Genomic DNA, 23,650 nt, shown 5'->3' on the forward strand with positions numbered 1-23,650 from the left:
TGCTGAACAATTGTTCCAAGTTTTTCTTTTTTCAACAAAGCGTCGCACGAGCACATTAAAAATCACCGGATCGATTTTTGCGCCATGTTTCTCCGGATTTCGAATCAGAAAAGTGGAGGCCATTATCAACTCTACAAAGATTAGCTTTTGTAGGATATAAAAGCATGCATTTAAACCTATATACCCATTCAAAAGGCGCCTCAATGTTTCAATATAGTCCAATACACTCGTGATAAAAGTAAAAAAAGCAGAATAAGGAGCAACGTAGGCGAAAGAATTCTCAGAAAACACAATCGCAATGGGAAACATCAGTGACGTAAATTAGACAATAGTGCACATGGAGCCAACGAATCCACCTGGAACTTTTCTGACCCAGTTGTCCTTACCAGCGTCCTTCTTATTGGCGGATGAAGCAGTTTGAGCGTTGTTGTTAGTTTGTTGAGCAGCCATTTTTAAGTTGGTTGGTTAGTTATTTTTATTTGATGATGAGGAGAGAGATCGAAAGCCATTCTTAGTAGAAATTGGCACATATTTATAGTAGATTTGGTTCGGTATGAGTTTGCGATGAGTCTTGATAAATTTTTTGAGTTGAAATTTAACATGAGCAGTGGGGAGGAGGGACGATTGAAATTAGACAGGCAAAGACCACTCCATTTCACTCAACCTGACAGTTTCTTTGCATTCTCAGTTTCAAAAAGTTACTCCACAATCCTAATTTACCAATTGCGACTCATCATGAAACAAGATTCTTCAACAAAATGTTTCCATTTTTCTACCTCATTTGGAAGGGACAGTGAAATAAAGGATGCTGGAAAAAGCCACTAGATTTCAGAAACCAACTATGTTTTGTTCTTGAAAAAAAAAAAGGTAAAGCAAAAAACTCAATAATCATGTCTGTCATCCGGTAATACCTACAAATTAATCTCAAACGCCACAAGTGGGGGTGAAAGCATAAAAAGCTCCCAACAACTCTTTTTAAACTTTAGTTCAACACAGGTTAATGTCAGCGGTAGTCAAGAATTTCTCGGAACAGTAGCAACTCCCCTCATGTATGCAATGTTCGTCATTGTCATGTCTCAATCGGGCAATAATTCTGAAAAAAAGATGTTGCAAAAAAAAGAAAATTTAGTTGCGAAAATAAACTTGTAAAAATATCTTCTTCTGACCATCGGAGTGTCTGTGACATGTGAAACCGCCTTCAATATAATACCCAGGGAGTTTCAAAATAGTTAACAGCAATTCTGAAACAGATGGATACAGGATGGGTGCTTTATTGCGCTGATTCTCTTCTCCGACATCAAACACTCTTTAGTCATTAGAACCAAAATGTATGCAAAACAATCGTGTTAAATTCTAACTCAACTAGCTTTGCGGCCCTGTTTCAAAAGAATATAAAAGGAGATCAATTGATCCTCTATTTCAAAAGTTTTACTTCTACTTTTTCTCATCAAACAAAAACAATCAACTAACTAACCAACTAAAAAAAAAATGGCTGCTCAACAAACTAACAACAACGCTCAAACTGCTTCATCCGCCAATAAGAAGGATGCAGGTAAGGACAACTGGGTCAGAAAAGTTCCAGGTGGATTCGTTGGTTCCATGTGCACTATTGTCTAATTTACGTCACTGATGCCGCTTTTTTATTGATGTCCCACATTTTCGAGATCCATCATCGTTCATTATGTATAGCTCTTATAGTACAATACAAAGAAAATTCACAAAAAATAACTATCGCTTCTCTCAATCAAACAATCCATTTACCGATCATCACTAAGTATAAACTTACAAAAGTACAAAATAGCAGCAACCATTTCATCACCAACTGGCTCAATGTACTTGGCTGGCAACAAAAAACCATGGCCACCAGTATCACGCAACTTAAACTGATATGCCCAAAAGGCTCGATTATGATACATGTAATCCAATCCAGATCCAGAGCCCAAATCGGGCAACAAATCTGAGTCCTTATCAATACATGCAGGTAAGACATTGTAGTTTGTGCCCAGCTTCATTCTGATTGATTTGGCAATACCCCAAGCCAATTCAATCAAATTTTCCTCGTCTCTTGGCTGCTGATTGCATGAGTAAGCGTAAGGGTACAAAATCTCCTGCGAATAAGAATGTAAGTCAATGTAACCATAAATACTGTGATCTTTGTTGGTGTTGTTCAAGTATTCATCCCATAAGCGCGACTCAAACGCTTCAAATGGGAATTCTCCACTATATTCTTCACCACAGGCCCAATCTGACGATTTGGTCCAATGGTAACCATATGAATGGTCAATATCAATACCAAAACATTTTGGAATTGGGGTTTCTTGACGATTTTTGCGCCACAATCTGTCGGTTGTCCATGTGTATTCATATCCATCAGGATTAGTCACCGGAATGAATAGAAAGTCTAATTGAGTCAAGATCTTTGAGTTGGGCCATGTGTTGTATAGCTTAATTAATTGATAAATCAAGTACAAAGTGCTTGACACCGAAATCCATTCACGAGCATGGACTCCGCCTGTGATTACAATGGTTTTTTTATCACTGTGTTCAATATCATCATTTGGTACTGAAAAGTGAACAACATTGAGCTTTCTATGTTCAAAAGTGTCACCAATGTCCTCAAGTTTGACAACATCAGGGTAAGTGGATTGTAACAAGTCCAACCATGCATTGATTGTGGATAGCTCACGGTACTCTCTGAAGAATAACTCTGATTGTGCATGAAAGTCCTCATCCTTTGTGAGAACTGGCTGTTCTTGCAAGGGGAAAGTCTCATAGATACGCTGTGGTAAATCCTCGATTATGGTATGGTACTCCAAAGAGGGAAACTTTTCAATCAACTTCATAAGTTCTTCCTCATTGATTTGAATATCGACTGTCTGCTGGTTATTGTTCTTACCCCATTTGTTGAACTGTATGTCCTTTCTTGTGAGAAATTCTTTCAAGGCAGGAGAATTGGCAAGTGATACTCTGATAACTACATCATCTTTATACTGCAACAAATCAATGGGTTGATCCTTAGGGTCAAGCTTGGTGTAGTGGGTATGTTGATGCTGCAGTACACTAAGCAAATCTGGAATAGAAAATGGGAGTTGAAAAGACCAAACCGTCAATAGTAGGAGAAAAGCTGGTACTAACAATTTCATCTTGTGTATGCAGTTTTTGAAGTTGACACAGTGAGCGTGCTTGCTATGATTCGGAGAGTTGAATGAATCTGTATCGATTCTTGATGTACTCGTTAATGAAGGGAATTTATAATGGATTAAATTTTCACATTGATAATGGATGATTACAACTTCTTTTTTCTCCTCTTTTGTCCAATTTGTATAGATAAAGAAAACGTTCACTTTACCATTGCTATGTGTACAAGAAAAAAACAATAAGTTAGCAAGAACTTTACATATTTAAAGCACATGTATGGATGTATGAGAATGGTCAGTAGAAACTGTAGTCAATCTGTCATGGAGTGAGCACGACCACACCCAAAGTAGTAGCAAGATATGAAAGACTAGGGTTTATTGGACATTACTCCCGGGGATATCAGATCAACCTTGCAGGTTTTTTCATTCAAACATCTTGTTACTTCAGTAGCTCTCCGCCCCAGTAGCAAGAACACTGTACTGTGTAAGGTGCTCCTCATCGACTAATGATAGGCTTGACATGAGACTTTTGGTTCTTTATCACCATCACAAAATCGACAATTTTCCTTGTCCTATTTCTGCTCAAAAAATTATATCTTCTTCTCTATCTTACCGTGATATAACTGACAGCATTCTGTATGTGCTTAGTCTAGTGGCACACTGCTAAAAAGCTATGGGTTTGCACCCATTGCAAAAATGACTAATTGCCAACCTGCATATAACAAAAAAAAATCTTTTACTTCTTTTGACCTTTGAAAAAATTACGTAACTTTTCTGACTCGTGCTACGGTAAATCATTGGCAAAGAGCCTTTCTTTTATAAAATCACCACTACAGGCCATGCAGAGGAGATTACTATACACTGTATCTAACCTGCTATCAAAAAGATTGAGGGCTCCCTCAATTTTCCTTCGTTGGTCGTCACCGATTGCTCATTACTCTACTGTTAAGTCAGTTCCATTTACCGCCGATACATACTCCTCCAAGGTTCAACGAGATCCAAAATACAAGAAACTCGACTCTTCCGATTTGGACTACTTTAAATCCATTTTACCGGAAAACAGCATCATCACCGATGCTGACGACTTATTATTTTACAATGAAGATTGGATGAGGAAGTATCGTGGACAATCAAACTTACTACTTAAGCCAAAGACTACCGCTCAAGTTGCCGACATTTTGAAACATTGCAATGAGAAAAATTTAGCCGTTGTGCCTCAAGGTGGTAATACTGGATTGGTTGGTGGATCAAACCCTATTTTTGATGAAATCATCATTTCATTATCATCCTTGAATAAGATTAGATCATTTGATCCAGTTAGTGGTATTTTAAAAGTTGATGCTGGTGTAATTTTGGAAAATGCTGATCAATACTTACTGGAGCAAGGATACATTTTCCCGTTGGATTTGGGAGCCAAGGGCTCATGCGAGATTGGCGGTAATGTTGCATGCAATGCTGGAGGTTTAAGATTATTGAGATATGGATCATTACATGGCAGTGTGTTGGGATTAGAGGTGGTGTTACCAGATGGTACAATTTACGATTCGATGCATTCTCTACGCAAAGACAACACTGGTTACGATTTGAAACAATTGTTTATCGGGTCCGAAGGTACTTTAGGTATTATCACTGGTGTTTCTATTCTTTGCCCGGCAAGACCACAGGCTACAAATGTCGCCTTTCTCGCCGTAAAGGATTATGAAACTGTTCAAAAAGTGTTTGTGGAATCGAGAAAAGAGTTGGGGGAAATCTTGTCAGCATTTGAGTTCATGGATTTAAAGTCACAACAATTGACGAAACAGCACTTGGGTCTTGACCACCCTATTGAAAGTGGCGAGTACCCATTTTACGCTTTGATTGAAACATCTGGATCAAACAAGGATCACGATGACGAGAAATTGGAAAATTTTTTGGGAAATGCAATGGAGAATGGGTTGGTTGAAGATGGTATTGTTGCTCAAGATGAGTCCCAAGTACAAAGTTTATGGAGCTGGAGAGAAAGCATTCCTGAGGCAAGTGCAATGAATGGAGGTGTTTACAAGTACGATGTCTCAATCCCGTTAAAAGACTTGTATGGATTGGTTGAAGCTGCCAACGAGAAATTAGCAGAGGCCAATTTAGTTGATTTCGAAGATGGTGCTAAACCAGTTGTGTCGGCAGTTGGATATGGTCACATTGGTGACGGGAACTTGCATCTCAATGTTTGCGTTCGTAAGTACACCCCTGAAGTGGAGTCCGTATTAGAGCCATTTGTTTACGAGTGGGTTTCTTCAAAGAAGGGTTCAATTTCAGCTGAACACGGTTTGGGATTCCAAAAGAAGAATTACATTGGGTACTCAAAGAATCCAACTGAAATTGCTTTGTTGAAGCAAATCAAACAACATTACGATCCAGCCGGAATTATGAATCCCTACAAGTATATATAATCGTGTAAAATATGAATCTCAAGACATTCATTTGGCTCAGAATCACGCGAACTGTCAAGTTCAAGTTGGTATAGAACTCCTTATTTAAGTTCAGAATGTGGCAATATAGCATTTGTGGGGTCAAATTACACAAAAAAGATGTAACTTTCTAACGCGTTCTTTGACCTGGGCCGAGCATAAACTAAGACGGCCAATAGAGGATGAGGTGCTTGACTACGGGCACCAGACTCTACAATGTGTTACGTCCATCCCCCCCAAAAGCTTAGCTCAAATTCAAGTCAACATCTCTGTTCTAAGATGTAGTATCTCAAGGTGTCGGATGTCGGATGTTATACGGTTGATTTCGCAAAATCAAATTAAAATTGGCGCCGATATTTACCGAACAAAAAGAAGAATAAACTGAATAAACGTTTCTTGCGTGCAAACAATAATACGTAGTGGAGCAAAGGAACCCCAGATGTAGCAACTGAGGGGTAGAGGGGTTTTATTTGTAATCTCTTTTTACATAAATAGCGGAGATATACGTGATATACCTCCGCCTTTCAATCCCCCAAACCTTGTGGTTGTGGTTGCTTACAGACGACCACAACTGGCTCTGCTGAAGACAATTGTTCGATCAAAGAGAGAAGAGCCAAAGTGTGGAGATGACTATTTGGAAGAAAATTTGTTAGGTGAGAATGGATCTTGTCATCGATATTTGCCATCCTAGATGTATGTATTGTATACTGCATATAGCATTTCTACCGAGCTTCATAATCTTCGGACTAATTTAAATTTAGTGTTTAAATCGTCTTTCTTGTACAATAATAATATGTGGGCCGTCTTTTACAATGAATCGTTGGTTATGAGCAGTGAGCATTGGGCCTGTTTCTTTGCCGAGGAAGTTAAAAGAAAGCATTTTTCTCACTAAAAAAAAGATTATTTGTCTCCACAAAACAAACACAAAAACAGATGGAAAATGGAAAATCAGTCGTGTGTATTGATACGCATCAGAATCAGAAACTCCCCCCAGAAAAAGAGAGAGGTATTTATATACAAATCCGGCGCCCATTTCTTTCCCATTCTAAAAAAAAATTTTCATTCCTTTCGATCCCAACGTTCTGATAATAAGTTATCTTTGCAAGGAAGGAAAAGCTAACATTATTCTGAAGAAGTACTTCCAATAAAAACTTTTATTATTCTCAAAAACTCCGGTTATCATGGCACCTTTATTTCAAGAACAACCAAAACATATTTGGAAAACCATTACGGATAATTTCCCCTTTGATAAAAGTTTGAACGACACAGCACTTCCACTTCCAAACACAGAAGAACCAGGATTTTCGCCAGTTTACAGAAATGCGTACGCTCAAAAAGAGTTGAAAGCAATCCCTTATCCTGGAATCAACACTTTGTATGAAACGTTTGAGCTTTCAGTTGCAAACAATGGACACAAGCGTGCTTTTGGTCACAGGGTTAAAAAAGATGATGGCACTTATGGTGAATATGTTTGGGAAGATTATAATACCGTCAAGAGAAGGAGAAATAACTTGGGTTCTGGTTTATTTTTTATTCTACAAAATAATCCCTACAAGACTGATAGCGAAGCACACAAGAAGTTAAAGTATGACCCATTGAGTGATGATTCATTCATTTTGACTATTTTTGCTCACAACAGACCTGAATGGGCTCTTGCTGATGTGACTTGCGCTGCTTATTCAATCACAAACACTGCGTTGTATGACACTTTAGGTCCCGATACTAGTAAATACATCTTGAATCTTACCGAATGTCCAATTGTGTTGTGCTCCAAAGACAAGATTAGAGGCTTGGTTGAACTAAAAGAGCAAAACCCAGAAGATTTGAGTAACTTAATCTGTATAGTATCTATGGATGATTTGACCACTGAAGATGCTTTGTTGAAGAATTATTGCCACGATCACAACATTTCGTTATTTGACTACAGACAAGTTGAGAAATTGGGTGAAATCAACCCATTGGATCCAATCCCTCCAAAACCCGAAACCAAGTTTAGTATCACTTTCACTTCAGGAACCACAGGTGCAAATCCAAAAGGTGTTCTTTTAACACATGAAAATGCAGTTGCCGGTGTTACTTTTGTTTTTGCTGGGATGGGATTACCAAAGCAAGATGCCGTTTTTTACTCCTTCTTGCCATTGGCTCATATCTATGAAAGGCAAGGGTTGCACTTTGCTACAGCTTATGGTGCTGCCATTGGATACCCACAAGGTCCTTCTCCATTAACTCTATTGGAAGATATTCAATATTTAGAACCAGATTTTTTGGCATTAGTTCCAAGAGTATTGACCAAGTTGGAAGCTGGTATCAAGGCTCAAACTGTCAACAATGATGAAAAGCCCATTTTGAAGAGCTTGTTCACAAGAGCTATTAAAGCCAAGTTGGCATTACAATCCGACCCTGCTAATGAAAACACAAACCCTCCACATTTATTATATGACAGAGTATTGGGATTGTTGCGTAAAAAATTGGGAATGAAGAACCTTAAAGTGGTAATGTCGGGATCGGCACCAATTAGTCCAGAAACTCTTAAATTTTTGAAAGCATCTTTGAATACCGGTGTTGGACAAGGTTACGGTATGAGTGAGACTTTTGCTGGTATCATGGGTAGCTCCATGTTTGAGACCGAAGCCAGTTCATGTGGTCCAATTTGTGTCACTACTGAATGTAGAACTAGAGATTTGCCGGCAATGGGCTACACTTCAAAAGATGAAGGTGGACCAAGAGGTGAATTGTTAGTTCGTGGGCCACAAATCTTCCCAGAGTATTTCAAGAACCCAGAGGAAACTGCCAAGTGTTTTGATGAAGATGGTTGGTTTTACACTGGTGATGTTGCTCGTATCGATGCCAAAACTGGGCGTACTTTTATCATCGATAGAGTCAAGAACTTTTTCAAATTGGCTCAAGGTGAATATGTTACTCCAGAGAGAATTGAAAATACATATTTGAGTTGTTTTCCATACATTGCTCAATTATTTGTTCACGGTGATTCTTTGAGGACCCACTTGGTTGGTGTTGTTGGAGTAGATCCCGTATCCATCACGCTGTACATTAAGCACAGACATGGAGAGACTATCAATGATCCGGCTGATTTGGTTAGATTCTTCCAGGATGCCAAACGTAAACGTGAATTGTTGATTGATATGAATACATCGCTCGGTAACAAACTTCAAGGGTTTGAAAAATTACACAACATTGAAGTTGATGTTGAGCCCTTATCGGTGGAAAAGAACTTGATCACACCAACCATGAAGATCAAGAGACCAATTTGTACCAAATACTTTAAAGATACTTTGGACAAATTGTATGACGAGGGATCACTTATCAGGAATGATAAATTATAGATTTCGTGTACTTTTTAGTTGAACTTGTGTTGAAGTGAATTAGAATTTTTGAATGATCGTAGTAGAACTTGTCTTTTTATGCATAGGTGGGATCCTTGAGGGTCTAAGTAATTGATGCGAAATTTCATGCGCAAATATATCATCCTGCATATTACCTATACCCCTCTTTTTATGCAATGTGAAAAACACCAAAGCCTACTTTCATTGGTGAATGTGAAGGAAACTTTGTTTACATCAGCAGCAAAGTACAATAGATGGCTCTTCTTTACTCTGCTTCTATGTAGAACAGGGAGCTGGAACGTACCAAAATCGCCCTAGGGGAGTACAGCCACCGGGACGGGGTTATTAGCCCCACCCAAATTACGTCAAAAAAAGAATAAAATATAAGGGTTCGACTGGATTTGTCTTCTTCATCATGCTACCAAAAAAATAAAAGGAGCAAAGCATGCCAAATTTGATGTCTTTCTTTACGAAGATGTTCGAATCGCTTCGATTTGTGGGTTGTAACACAAACCGGCGATAAGCAATCCCCACCCACCGGATTTATAAACACAAGACGTGGCATTTTTTTACCATGCGTTGCACTTTAAAAGCTTTCGTTTACAACTAACTTTCTGTTCTAAAAGCACAACGATGTATTCATATGAGCCACCCTCTTGTCATGTGTGTGATTATACGCCTTCAGTAGTGCCACCACTTCTACTATCGTAAAAGAATGGATGATTTATCGTTAAATCCGAACCCACCTTCAATCGTAGAAAATATTCGAAGACCCCGCAAAATCAAAATCCACCAAAAAAGAGAAAAGATAGCACAAAGAAACTTCAAGATAATGAGCAGACTTTAAGTTCAAATACAATGTGAATAGTGTGGTTGTGTGAAACACAAACAGCATAGAGCCCCATATGAAATATACAGAAAGATTTTACTTGTGAAATATTTTCAAGCTTCTTTTACCTCTTGTGCAAAAATAATAATAATAATAATACCAAGGGCATAATAATAAAAAGACGTTGCACTATTTCCATCGGTTCAAATACATTTTTCCTTTGTTGGGGAAAGAGAGATCCTGCAAACTAATTTTATTATTTGAATTGATGGGTGGGGGAGGAAGGGGGGGAAGGGGGCCATTTCAGGGATTGACTCTAAGCTGCAACTATAAATTGAATGCAAATCCGCCTTCACTTTTCAAGCAGTATACATGTATTTGGTCTCAACTCTCTCCAACTATCACTTAACAAACAAACAAACACACACACACATATCATGTCATTGATACTCGAGACACCTGAGCGTATCTTTGATATGTTCAAAGAAAAGTTGCCCCTTGATTCGCAATTGATTGACAAGGCGGTTGCACTTCCTAATACACTGGAGAAGGGTTATTCACCAATTTACAGAAACAAGTACAGTTCTGATCATTTAATTACCAAATTACACCCTTCTTTGGATACCTTGTATTCGTTGTTTGAGTTTGGTTACAATTTTAGCAAGCACCAGAATGCTTTTGGAGTAAGAGAGAAATTGCCTGATGGGAAATTTGGCAAATACCAATGGCAAGACTACCACACAATTAGACAAAGAAGAAACAATTTGGGTTCAGGCATCTTTTTTGTATTAGAAAACAACCCATTCAGAACCAATAGTGAGGTTCATCAGAATTTAGACTATAATCCAGCTAGAGAAGGCGATTCATTCATTTTGAGTATATTCAGTCACAACCGACCAGAATGGGCTTTAGCCGATTTAACATCCATTGCCTACTCCATCACCAATACAGCTTTGTATGACACATTGGGTCCAACCACAAGTCAATACATCTTGGAGTTGACTGAATCGCCAATTGTTTTGTGCTCCAAAGAGAAAATTGCCAAATTGATTGAATTGAAAAAGGGAAGCACCAATTTGGTGAATTTGATTGTGATCATTTCTATGGATAAGTTGGAAGGTCCAGAAAATGCTAGGTTAAAAAACCTTGCAGCTGCGAATCAAATTGCATTGTTTGACATCGAGCACGTTGAAAAGCTTGGAGAAGCCAACCCATTGGCACCTATCCCACCCACTCCAGACACCAAATTCACAATATCATTCACCTCGGGAACCACTGGAGCTAATCCAAAGGGAGTTGTGTTGACTCATGAAAATGCCGTGTCGGGATTAGTTTTCAGATATGGTAGAGGTTTCAACCCTGGAGGAACAAGATTGTATTCTTTTTTACCAATGGCTCATATTTACGAAAGAGCTAATATCCAATTTGCATTGAGTGCTGGAGCCGAAATTGGTTTTCCACAGGGAAAGTCGCCGTTGACCATGCTTGATGATGTCAGAGAATTGCAACCAACGTCCCTTGCAACCGTGCCACGAATTTTGTCAAAACTAGAAGCTGGAATCAAAGCAAATACAATCAACAACGATGAAAAACCCATAGTCAAATATCTTTACACTAAGGCAATTAGTGAGAAATTAAGGCTTCAATCACAAGCAAGCGAGAAGGATGCCAATGCTAGTCATTTGTTTTACGATGTGTTGCTCAATGCGTTGAGAAAGAAGATGGGTTTGGGAAGTGTTAAAGTGATGTCCACTGGGTCATCGCCAGTTAGTCCAGAAACAATCAGGTTTGTGAAAGCAGCATTGAATGTTGGAATCTCCAATGGTTATGGATCAACTGAGTCGTTTGCCGGGTTCGTGAGTAGTAAACAGTTTGATCACAACCCTGGATCCATTGGTGTGATTGGAATAACTGCCGAGTGCAGGTTGAGGGACATTCCGGAGATGAACTACACGTCGAAAGATGAGGGAGGTCCAAGAGGGGAATTGTTATTGCGTGGACCGCAAATCTTCAAAGAATACTACAAGAACCCAGAAGCCACTGCGGAAGCATTTGACAAAGATGGATGGTTCTGTACTGGGGATGTTGCAAGAATTGACACAACACGCAACAATCAATTGTATGTTATTGATCGTGTAAAGAACTTTTTCAAGTTGGCACAAGGAGAGTTTGTTACTCCTGAAAAAATCGAAAACACCTATTTGGCAGCGAACCCCCACATACAACAAATTTTTGTCCATGGAAATTCACTTGAGTCTTATCTCGTTGGTATTGTTGGTTTGGATCCAGTAACAATTGGTGGCTACTTGAAAGCTAGATTCCATGACGAGATTACCGACAGGAATGATATTCTCCGTTTCTTGAATGACTCAAGAAACAAAAAAACGTTTCTTTTGGATCTCAATGCTGCTGTGAAGGATCAATTGCAAGGTTTTGAAAGATTGCACAATGTGGAGATTTACTTTGAGCCATTAACAGTTGAAAGAGAAGTTGTTACACCAACGCAAAAAATTAGAAGACCTATTTGCACCAAATTTTTTGAAGAAAATTTGAACAAGATGTATCAGGAAGGATCCATTTTGAGAAATGAGAAATTATAGACTTTTTATACAGTGTTTAGATATTATACAACTATGGTATAGAATTCTTTTTTGATACAAATGATATAATGACCTATTCTATTTGACACAAATGAGGGGTATTGTAAGCTTGTATTTTTGTGTTATCGATTTTATCGCAAAGTTGTATAATTTCAAGTGACAAATTTGGGACTACATTCCCCACATATCCACGTGGTTTCCACTGAAGTTTGACCCACAAAAGGACAACTTGCACCCAGTACGTTTGACATTCGTGTAAGAAGACCTACTCAAATAGGGTGTACAAGTTGAAAAAGGATTGGTTGTGCAGAGGACATTTTAGAATAGTATGTCATCGTTAGCACACAGTCTCTAAACCAATCACTCTTCAGCCATTGGTATCTAGATAATAAATTTGCAAGCGGTAAATGTGACTTTTGTATGTCACCTCCACTTTTCCCCACTTATTCTGTTCACGAAAAGTGGTCATAAAAAGGTCTTATAGAGAGAGGAGGAAGTGGTGCAAGCGTTTCGACAAGAGAGCCACAATTTGGAGGGGTGACTATCACAATGCTTCTCTAACCACATAGTTTGTGTAACTTCAATATCTCGTCGGCGATAACTAAAGATCGGAGATATGATATCTATCTTGCATTCAATTACATTATCTAGTCCACATCTACGAAATAAGGTATGGTGGTACAGCGTAGACATGATAATGAACGGTTTAAGTTAGAGCTGTATACCCCACCCTTCCCTCAACTCCTCTCCCCACCTTGCCTTCTATACTTGTTGCGATTTTGAACTGTAAGACACCTGATGATCTTTCCCCCGCAAAAACTTGAATACCAAATTTGGAATGAAGTAAAAAAAAAAAAGAAAAAAAAAAATAAAAATAATATGTGCTTGCATTAAAGTTAACCACAACAAAGCCTCCTAAATTGGGCGAGCGATACAGAAGGGGCAAAAACGATATAAAATATTTACTTTGTTGTTTTTGGTTTTGAGAACTCCGGATAGGTATGGTTGGGGTAACTTAACTATTAAAAGAAGGAAATTTGGGGTAAAGGAGGGACACATGTCGAAAAGTATAAATTGATATGGTATTATCCTTGTTCAGCAAATGACTTCAGGCACTTTTTCAGAAGCTCCACCATTCAGACTCAGCTAAACACAAATAAGGACCATGTCGTTGATTCAAGAGTCACCAGAGCGTATATATGAAGCGCTAAAGGAAAAGTTGCCACTCAACCCACGGTCGATTGCAAAAGCTATTCCCATACCCGATACAGAAGAAGAAGGGTACTCGCCAATTTACAGAAACCAATACAATCCCGATGGGTTGATTACCAAGTTGCATAATTCATTAGACACATTGTATGCCTTGTTTGAGTTTGGTTACAAATTCTCTGGAGATCAAAATGCATTTGGAGTAAGAGAAAAATTACCTGATGGATCATTTGGAAGATACCATTGGCAAGATTATCACACCGTTAGACGAAGAAGAAACAATTTGGCTTCTGGTGTATTCTTTGTGTTGGAAAACAATCCTTTCAGAACTGACAGTGAAGTCCATCGCAACATAAACTACAATCCAACAAGGAAAGATGATTCGTTTGTGTTGACTATATTCAGCGGCAACCGACCAGAATGGGTTTTGGCTGACATGGCCACCATTGCCTATTCCATCACTAACACGGCATTGTATGACACTTTAGGTCCAAATGCCAGCAAATATATTTTAGAATTGACGGGATCGCCAATTGTTTTGTGCTCCAAAGAGAAGATAGCCAAGTTGATCGAGTTGAAGAAGGAAAGTGACAAAATGGACAACTTGATTGTGATTGTGTCTATGGACAAGTTGGAAGGTCCGGAAGATGCTAGGTTGAAGTATTTTGCAGCAGAAAATCGTATCACGTTGTTTGATTATGACCACATTGAAAAGCTTGGAGAGTCAAACCCATTAGCACCAATTCCACCAACCTCAAATACCAAATTCACCATATGCTTCACTTCAGGAACTACCGGGGCTATGCCAAAGGGAGTTGTTTTAACTCATGAGAGTGCAGTTTCTGGTTTGGTGTTCAAATATGGTAGAGCTTTCAGACCAGGAGCCACAAGATTGTACTCTTACCTACCAGCTGCTCACATTTTGGAAAGAGCCAATCTTTTATATGGAGTTTGCATTGGCGCGGAGATTGGTTTCCCTCAAAGCAAGTCAGCATCAACAATGCTTGATGACGTTAGAGAGTTGCAACCAACCACATTATCAACTGTGCCTCGAGTATTGTCAAAGTTGGAAGCAACCATAAAGTCTCAAACAATCCAGAGTGAACACCCATGGATTAGGTACATCTATACAAGAGCCATCACTGAGAAATTGAAGCTCCAAGCACAACCTCTGGATGATGATGTTAATCCTAATCATTTGGTATATGACAAATTGCTTGATGCATTTAGGAAAAGGATGGGTTTAGGAAGTGTTAAAATGATAGCAACCGGTTCGTCACCTGTCAACCCGGAAACGATTAGATTTATTAAAGCGGCATTGAATGTTGGAGTTTCTAACGGGTACGGCTCAACCGAGTCGTTTGCTGGATTTTTGTGTAGTAGGCAATTTGATTACGATCCGGGTTCCATTGGTGCAATTGGAGTAAGTGCTGAATGCAGGTTGAGGGACATTCCGGAAATGAACTACACGTCGAAAGATGAGGGAGGACCAAGAGGCGAATTATTGCTAAGAGGACCACAGATTTTCAAAGAATACTACAAAAATCCAGAAGCCACAGCTGAATCGTTTGACAAAGATGGATGGTTCTGTTCAGGAGATGTTGCACGCATTGATTCTAGACGCAACAACCAAATGTACGTCATTGACAGGGTCAAAAACTTTTTCAAGTTGGCACAAGGAGAATTTGTCACTCCAGAGAAAATCGAGCTTGCTTACTTGGCAACGTGTCCACAAATTCAACAAATTTTTGTCCATGGAAATTCACTTGAGTCTTATCTCGTTGGTATTGTTGGTTTGGACCCAACGTCAATTGGAGATTATTTGAGAATTAGATTCAAGGACGAAATCAATGACAGGGCAGATATACTTCACTTTTTGAATGATCCTTCAAACAAAAAAGCGTTTCTTTTGGATCTCAATGCTGCTGTGAAGGATCAATTGCAAGGTTTTGAAAGATTGCACAATGTGGAGATTTACTTTGAGCCATTAACAGTTGAAAGAGAAGTTGTTACACCAACGCAAAAGATCAGAAGACCTCTTTGCACAAAATTCTTCCAAAAGAATTTGGATAGAATGTATCAGGAAGGATCAATCTTGAGAAATGAAAAATTGTGATTAGAGAAATGGATTGTGCGTCTAGTCCTGGTACCGCTTGTTTGCAAACCCGATTCTTCTTAGTGCTGGTTTCTCGTTATTGTTGTATATTAAAATATATCAGCAGCTGTATGATTTTATGGAATCAAACCAATTTACCTATTGAAGTAACACTGTAGAAGAAAACGCAAGCATGTGATATTCGCTATCAAATTTGTTCCTTATCGCCGCTCTTCATGCACAACAATTGCCACAAATTACACTACAGATTTGTCTCATAACAACACAATTTATTGAATATAACGATTGTAAAAAAAGGTTTCCAAACAATGGAAGTTTCTAAATTGCTGAAACACTTGAGGCAGAAGTGTACTTCACCTGAGCGAGAGAAACGGTCTCTTTATCCAAATTGAAAACGACATAAGCGTGTCTCAAAAAATTATCACCCAAGATTGGAGGAACATTTTGTCTATCGGAACTTTGTAAACCCCAGACGCAAGCATTGGCAGTACTTTGAAGGACAAATTCAGATAATGGAACAGTAATCTTAGCACCATTGTCGAAGGTGAAAGAAGCACTACCTTGAGGATTGGCATTACAATCAATAAAGTAAAGCTCGTTTCCCAAACCAACTGGCTCCAAGTATGCACCAACCTTGTTGGCGAGATCGTCAACGATGCTGTCAGGCAAGTAACTAATTGTGGTTCCGGAATCCACAACAACACCAAAACCCGCGTTGGAGTTATCGCCATTGTAGTTAAGGGATTTCAAGTTTACAGCCAAGTATCGGTCCAGAACCAATGGCTCCTCAATGAGTTTTCCAGAATACTTGGCATTATCAACACCACCAAAAATAATCGTACCAGTAGCTGCACCTGGTGAGTTCAAATACAATGAGTAAGCATTGGTCTTGATTTTTCCTTGCTTTTTCAAAGTGATAGGGACGTTGTCATATGGGGGATTTGCACTCTCAGTTTCCACACGTCCAACACCTAATATTCCTTGATTGACCGAGGTGCTGGTAACATCAGCAAAGCGTTGATTGGTAATGGAAGTACCACCAAGATAAATTGTATCTTGCCCCCAAGTTCCAATCGAAGAACTCTTGTCCCCATAACCAATGCTGAAACTGGAGCCTAATGACTTGAATGAGGTTGAGCTATGTGGGTCAAAAGTTCCATATTGCTTACAATTACCTTTTTGACAAGATGCAGAGGAATCAACGACCCAAAAGTCACTAGAACCGGTGTCAAGAACCACTTGTTGTTCTTGTTTGTTGGAACCAACTGAAACACGAATACCATATGAAGGTCCCTCAAAGTACAATGGTGATGATGGAGAAGATCTTTTAGAAAGTTCTGAAGTAGCATTCACATCGAGAGGCTTTCTTGTAACTTCAAAATCCAAAGCAACAAAACCAGGGTTATCATCTCTTTTAGCGGGGTCTGGAATAGCAGCACCTTGGGCAAACAAAGCAAAAGCAATGGCAAGCAAAACGTTTTTAGTAAAGATGGCAATTGTAGTCATTGGAGTAATTGATAGTTGGTGACTTGACATTTAACTCACCCAATCTTGGGGATTTGCTTCCCTATTTATAATGTTTCCAAGGGCACCGGTGTAAACACCAACGTGGGCCAATGAGACTCTGGCAGAAAGGAGTTTCACTGCCATAATTGACTCCTGCAAAGGCATTTCTTTCCACTCTCCTTCGGTTGTTCACTTGATTGGCTCAATTATTCAAATGGATATGCGCATGGGCCAAAATTCAGCCAAAGAAGTGGTTATGAGAATGGAAGGAGCTCCTCCGAGGAAGTTGTAAAACAAGCACAAACAACGTGGTTCAAGGTAATTTGAAATGGTTGCTACCCCACCTGTGCCAAAAACAGCCCAGCGCCCACTGGTAGATGTGTCTATTCAAGAATTCTCTAACACTCTCTGTACCTTTCACGACCTCATCGATTGGATTAATATTGGGTCTTGTTTTGCGCTTTTGCTAAGTACGAGTAGACTAGTAGAATGTGTCAGACATTTTTAATCAGCTCGCTGTATCTTGATACTTGAAAACCGATTCTGCCAACAATATCTGAAGATCCAACATGGATTAGAATTACTCTAATCTTGCAAATTCGCACATCTCTATAAGTCTACATTTGCATTGAAATTATTGTGATTAGTGAAGAAGTACATGGGAACGATCAACAACACATACCGACTTGAGCGATTATGAGCCCTGACCCCTCGTGGTTGCTTCTGTCAACAATATGGCTTCTTGTGTTGAAGATTGTACTTGTGTAACATTGAAGTCGGTTTCAATCTCAATCAACTTCTATTGAGAAATCCTACAGCGGGTTCAGCTCCCCCGTGAATGAAGAATTTTACAGGCATGGTGGAAGTATCTCAAGCATGAAGAGTGCTCTCCCAATACACAATGAGCCCAAATGAAGAATATCTGCAAATTTTTACTTTGGAAGGCTTGCGTCATCATCGACTGTAATGTAAGATCTATTCTTCACATTGAAATCGGATCTAAAAATAGCATTTGATGCCGTATGGTTGACTGGCCAGTGGTGGTTTAGACAATAGTTCTCGTCGATGGCATGACTTCTTGATTTGTAATCCGGAATTACGAGCAAGGCTCCGACTTTAGTCAATATCCACAATAAAACACTCTAAAGCAATCACATTTTGACATAGGTTTGTGTTTTATGATAAACAATGCAATCCAAAGGACAGTAAACAACCATTGCCAACCCAAAGCAAACGGGTTATGATAATTGCTACAATTGATGAATGGTGGTGTAATTACGACACAAAATCAGTCTGCAATGCAACTTAAAGATTATTATCAATGTAATTATGCAACTCAATTGGTTGACTTCCTTGACCACAAAGGAAAGAGATACAGAGTCAGTATCCAACGACACTTTGACTCGTCGAGATGCGCATACCCTGTGGACCGAACCAAATGTAATATGATTGGTCGCCACACTTTTCGAATGTCAGCTTATAAAAATTGCCTCTCCATCAACTAGTAGGTTATGAGCATTGTTGAAAACTGTTCACTAACTCAACACATCAAATTGAAATAAATTGAAACGTCGATGACACCCGCATCGCTTTAGCCTTCTTGACATGGGACTACGGCACGAATTTGATTGGGACAAATTCCTCCACCAATAATGTGCCCACATCAATCACACAAAACAGTGACCCGTTTCACATTTTACTCCTTACGCAAGTTGTGATAAAATTTGATACAATCAACATCAACTCAAACGCGACATGCGCTGGTGTCCACCTGTCTACTATAGTAGCATTGGGATCTATGAGGCACGCCTGAATTTGGTGGATGCCAACTTCTAAAATGAGCGTGTCTTCACCCTACCACAAGTGCTATGAGTTTTAATTTGAACAAATAGAAACAAACACCAGAACAATCGACGTGAGAAAATTAAACTTCCATTGTTGTGTTTACTCCTATTTTCCGAAACAGAAAGTATCCACTCTACGAGAACAATAAGAAGCGTAGAGCAAGACACACAAAAAACTATGGTTATTGGCCAATTGATTCGACGTACCGAGGAGGTCTACACACACACACACACGCAGATGCCCCGTTGCCTTGATTCGACCTTCGTCATTGCACCTATAGAAACAATAGAACAAATCAAAGCATTGATAGTGCTTCCACATTGCTCAGGCCATGGTGCCAAGACAAGCCTTGACAGATTCTTAATTTTGACAGATTCCTCCAGCGCAGGAACGCAGCTCGCAAATGGAACACAAAATCAAAAAATGCACTTCCCACACTTTCCCGTCCCACGGCTCTAATTGTCTGTTTCAGGTTTACAATTTGAACTGGCAATGATAAGACTGCTGAAGTGATACAAATCACAAGACAATGGATTCACGGGCTGTGGCTTAAGCCGCCACATATACCAGATAATGACTAAACGGAATCAGCTTCGTGCCTCATGGGCTCGTACGGCACCAAAGCTGACAAACACCAATTACAAATTCAGTGAATATAAATACCCCATGTGCCTTCTCTTTTTCATCCACTGGTCATTCCCATCCATTGCCAAATAAAAAACGCTATCCATACAAATGGTTGCCATTGTTACCTTAACTCGTCAAGTTTTACTCACCATCGCGCTCGCTTTGTTTGCACAAGGTGCAGCTATTCCAGAGGAGGCTGCTAAAAGAGACGACAATCCTGGGTTTGTTGCCTTGGACTTTGATGTGCTTAGGAAACCATTGAACTTGACCGAGGCGCTTCTCCGTGAAAAGAGAGACTCCATTTCGTTGTCGTTGATCAATGAAGGTCCATCATATGCATCTAAAGTTTCAGTCGGTTCAAACAAACAGCAGCAAACCGTCATTATTGATACTGGTTCGAGTGACTTTTGGGTAGTGGATTCAAATGCCCAATGTGGAAAAGGTGTTGATTGCAAGAGCTCAGGGACCTTTACCCCATCATCGTCTTCTTCATACAAGAATTTAGGAGCTGCTTTCACTATTCGATATGGGGATGGATCTACATCGCAAGGTACATGGGGTAAAGATACCGTCACAATCAATGGAGTCTCAATCACTGGACAACAAATTGCAGATGTCACTCAAACATCAGTTGATCAAGGTATATTGGGTATTGGCTACACCAGCAATGAAGCAGTTTACGACACGAGTGGTCGTCAAACCACTCCAAACTACGACAACGTTCCCGTGACTTTGAAAAAGCAAGGAAAGATCAGAACCAATGCTTACTCATTATATTTGAACTCTCCTTCAGCTGAGACTGGTACAATCATCTTTGGTGGTGTTGATAATGCCAAGTACTCTGGCAAGTTGGTTGCCGAGCAAGTTACCCTGTCACAAGCGTTGACTATTTCGCTTGCTTCCGTCAATTTGAAAGGTTCATCATTTTCATTTGGAGATGGTGCTTTGTTGGACTCTGGAACGACACTCACTTACTTCCCAAGTGACTTTGCCGCACAACTTGCTGATAAAGCTGGTGCTCGTCTTGTTCAAGTGGCTAGAGACCAATACTTGTACTTTATTGATTGTAACACCGATACATCTGGCACAACGGTGTTTAACTTTGGAAATGGGGCAAAGATTACCGTTCCAAACACAGAGTACGTTTATCAAAATGGTGATGGTACTTGTCTTTGGGGTATCCAACCATCAGACGATACTATTTTAGGTGACAACTTTTTGAGACATGCTTACCTCCTTTACAACTTGGATGCAAACACAATCTCAATCGCTCAAGTCAAGTACACTACAGACTCGAGCATTTCTGCCGTTTAAGAGAAGAAGAGAAAAGTTCCTTTTCTAGCTCGTTGGATTATAAACAGTTCAGTTCAATATACGATTCGTTTTTTTTAAATGAGATTGCTGGTGGATTGAAATTAGGAACACTAGTATTCATTGCCTCTGATAATCACACTGTCAAATCTACACCAAAGAACTTCCTTAAATACAGTGCTAAGCTTTATCTTTAGCGTAAATGCATCATTCGCTATACGCTATTGTCATGCGTATCTTGTAAGTGCCATGGGATAGAGTACAAAAACTACAACAATTATAATTTATCACATTCTACTATTTAAAAGTAATTATAAAATCAAATCAAGAAAGGGAGTGAAGCCAACATACTTGCAAGGGTGCAGCTCCATGAAGAGGAATACAAGCATAAGCCACCATTTGAGTCACCATCTGTGGCCGTGGTTGAAGATGAAGACGAGGAGGTTGTTGTGGATTCAGTGCTGGTTTCCAGACTTAAGTCCGACTCACTGCTTGTTACTGACCTCACCCTCGTTGCACTGCTTGTTACAGCATCAGTATCGGACACGGTACTTCTTCCACCCTCAGTTTCAGAAGTACTGCTTCTACCATTGACAGATTCAGTCTCTGTCGTGGATTCATCAGTGGAAGTTGGATTCTGACCACCCTCAGTAGGTACATTTTGCTCTACAACTTCAATATCTTCATCGTCAGTGTAGTAAGCTTGACCAATATGAACCTCTTTGTCTTCCAAGTCATAAACAACATAAGCACTTCTCAACACATTATCACCAAACAAAATGTAGGTGGAGGATGGAGACATTGGGAAGAGCCCTAAATAACATGGCGAGCCATATTCTGCTTCCAATATCAAATCTGAAATTGGAACCTTGATCGTTTTACTTCCAAAGGTGATGTCCAATGTTATCGATTTGTCATCTTGATAGTCACAGCTCACTTTATATGCCATTACGTCTGACCTGTAAACACCATCAAGCGCATCAGCCACTTTCTCAATTTGTTCAGAGCGTAAATAAGACAAGGTGGATCCTGAGTCCAACACAACACCCTCAGTAGATGACAAAACAGTGGACGTCTTTCCGTCCTTGTTGACGGCAATCTTGTCAACCGGAACGTCAAATTTGACTGGGTAGTCGTACTCTTCATATGTGTTTCTCAACTTCAAAGTCTCTAACGTTCCCTCGTACTTTGCATGATCAACAGCACCAAATAAAATAGTTCCTGCCTCAGCTTCAATTATGTCCAAATACAAAGAGTATAACGCTTTGTTGATAACGCCATCTGACTTCATCTTGAGGGGCAAGTTTTCATAGGTGTAGCCACTCGCGTCATTTGTCACTTCCAATCCTGGCAACCCGATACCCAATACACCGACATCACTGGATGATTCATTGGCAACAGCAAAACTCAAATCTTTGACACTTAAATTCCCAATTCTAACAGTATCGTGACCCCAAATCCCAGATGCAAAAGTATTATCAGCATAACTAATATCAAACGAGTCAGTATCATTCCGAACAAATGAATCAGAGTTCTCAGTGTTGAATGTACCGTAATATGTACAGGTGGCTGCCCCTCCATAATATGATTCGTAGCTATAATAACTGTATGGATTGTACGAAGGCTCTGGATATTCACTAGCTTCCGGGCTGTCAGTGAGGTACGTAAAGCTGTTGTATGCACTCGTTTCCGCTTTTTTCACTATCGCTTTGTTGTTTCTCGATTTTGTTGGTCTATTGTTTACTTCATTCTCTTCAACAAACTTGAGTCCAGAACCGACATTGAACACATTCTTGGCATCTCTTTTTCTTTTGCCGTAACTACTTGCATAGCACTCAAGATCATGAGACATGACCCAGAGATCGGAACTTCCAGTATCAACAAGCACTTGGTTCTTATCTTCATTTGATCCAATGTACAAATTAGCAAGGTAAAATGTCTGTTCATTAATCAACTCAATTTCTTGTGACCCATCTTCATCACGTTTCACAAATTTAGGGCGTGAATTTCCAACTGGAGATAAAACATCTCTAGCCGAGCCTCTTCGAATGCTGAACTCGACTTTGAAACTAGCTGGGGAAACATCTTTGGCTTTTGATGACACCAATGGCAACAACCAACCGAAAGCAAGCACAACTGTATTGATGCATTTCATGCTGATTACAACAATTGACAAATGACAATTGGTGAAACTAGTTTGACGTGGTGTGAGTGAATAACAATATCATTTCCTTATATATATACCTATACAGCTGAGCTCAGAACTTGTTGGTGACGAACTTTTCCTAACGCCCACAACTTGTTCCAACACGTTTTCCGAAGCCGTGTCTCTTCAATATTGTGTTTCATCTATGCATTTAATATAGCACAAAACAATCATTTTTAAGTATTTTATTGTAGTAAATGCGATTATTCGAAATACAGTGACTAACAGCCTACACAATCAATGCGTTATTGATAAAGTTAGTTATGGTGGCTTCTTTGAGTTTGGTTTGGACGCAGATTGTGCATTACAAGCTTTATACTAAATTGCCGCATTAGTACAATATTGAGCCAGATTTGAAGGCTCAAAGTTTGCATAAAGTGTAGTTGTAATAGCGCAAGAGTAACCAAGGTAACCCCTCAAGAATAAAATATTGGGGCGTTTCCGTGCATACCTGTGCACCCAACAGAGAAATGGAT

General features: G+C 39.5%; 9 protein-coding genes across 9 annotated transcripts; 5 read left to right on the forward strand and 4 right to left on the reverse strand. All coding sequences in view use genetic code 12, as the record gives it.

The window, feature by feature from the left end:
- Window positions 1-321: 321 nt before the first annotated feature.
- CPAR2_102510 (uncharacterized protein) lies at window positions 322-450 on the reverse strand (the record flags this gene model as incomplete). Its single annotated transcript, XM_036812272.1, has 1 exon — window positions 322-450. The coding sequence occupies one exon, from the start codon at window positions 448-450 to the stop codon at window positions 322-324; it is 129 nt and encodes a 42-aa protein (XP_036663396.1).
- Window positions 451-1,488: 1,038 nt separating this feature from the next.
- Window positions 1,489-1,617, forward strand: CPAR2_102520 (uncharacterized protein; the record flags this gene model as incomplete). Its single annotated transcript, XM_036812273.1, has 1 exon — window positions 1,489-1,617. One exon carries the CDS (start codon window positions 1,489-1,491, stop codon window positions 1,615-1,617), a length of 129 nt encoding a protein of 42 aa, XP_036663397.1.
- Window positions 1,618-1,757: 140 nt separating this feature from the next.
- ECM14 (putative metallocarboxypeptidase) lies at window positions 1,758-3,143 on the reverse strand (the record flags this gene model as incomplete). Its single annotated transcript, XM_036812274.1, has 1 exon — window positions 1,758-3,143. The coding sequence occupies one exon, from the start codon at window positions 3,141-3,143 to the stop codon at window positions 1,758-1,760; it is 1,386 nt and encodes a 461-aa protein (XP_036663398.1).
- Window positions 3,144-3,976: 833 nt separating this feature from the next.
- AIP2 (D-lactate dehydrogenase) lies at window positions 3,977-5,563 on the forward strand (the record flags this gene model as incomplete). Its single annotated transcript, XM_036812275.1, has 1 exon — window positions 3,977-5,563. The coding sequence occupies one exon, from the start codon at window positions 3,977-3,979 to the stop codon at window positions 5,561-5,563; it is 1,587 nt and encodes a 528-aa protein (XP_036663399.1).
- Window positions 5,564-6,762: 1,199 nt separating this feature from the next.
- Window positions 6,763-8,925, forward strand: FAA21 (medium-chain fatty acid-CoA ligase; the record flags this gene model as incomplete). Its single annotated transcript, XM_036812276.1, has 1 exon — window positions 6,763-8,925. One exon carries the CDS (start codon window positions 6,763-6,765, stop codon window positions 8,923-8,925), a length of 2,163 nt encoding a protein of 720 aa, XP_036663400.1.
- A 1,266-nt stretch (window positions 8,926-10,191) lies between these two features.
- CPAR2_102560 (uncharacterized protein) lies at window positions 10,192-12,354 on the forward strand (the record flags this gene model as incomplete). Its single annotated transcript, XM_036812277.1, has 1 exon — window positions 10,192-12,354. The coding sequence occupies one exon, from the start codon at window positions 10,192-10,194 to the stop codon at window positions 12,352-12,354; it is 2,163 nt and encodes a 720-aa protein (XP_036663401.1).
- Window positions 12,355-13,519: 1,165 nt separating this feature from the next.
- On the forward strand, window positions 13,520-15,679 carry CPAR2_102570 (uncharacterized protein; the record flags this gene model as incomplete). The annotated part of the gene is made up of 1 exon (XM_036812279.1): window positions 13,520-15,679. One exon carries the CDS (start codon window positions 13,520-13,522, stop codon window positions 15,677-15,679), a length of 2,160 nt encoding a protein of 719 aa, XP_036663402.1.
- A 318-nt stretch (window positions 15,680-15,997) lies between these two features.
- On the reverse strand, window positions 15,998-17,215 carry CPAR2_102580 (pepsin-like aspartic protease; the record flags this gene model as incomplete). Its single annotated transcript, XM_036812280.1, has 1 exon — window positions 15,998-17,215. One exon carries the CDS (start codon window positions 17,213-17,215, stop codon window positions 15,998-16,000), a length of 1,218 nt encoding a protein of 405 aa, XP_036663403.1.
- Window positions 17,216-21,287: 4,072 nt separating this feature from the next.
- On the reverse strand, window positions 21,288-23,123 carry CPAR2_102590 (pepsin-like aspartic protease; the record flags this gene model as incomplete). The annotated part of the gene is made up of 1 exon (XM_036812281.1): window positions 21,288-23,123. The coding sequence occupies one exon, from the start codon at window positions 23,121-23,123 to the stop codon at window positions 21,288-21,290; it is 1,836 nt and encodes a 611-aa protein (XP_036663404.1).
- Between the last annotated feature and the right edge of the window lie 527 nt (window positions 23,124-23,650).

Source organism: Candida parapsilosis, contig 005569, assembly GCF_000182765.1.
Source record: "Candida parapsilosis strain CDC317 annotated contig 005569".
In the NCBI taxonomy this organism is placed as follows: domain Eukaryota; kingdom Fungi; phylum Ascomycota; class Pichiomycetes; order Serinales; family Debaryomycetaceae; genus Lodderomyces; species Lodderomyces parapsilosis.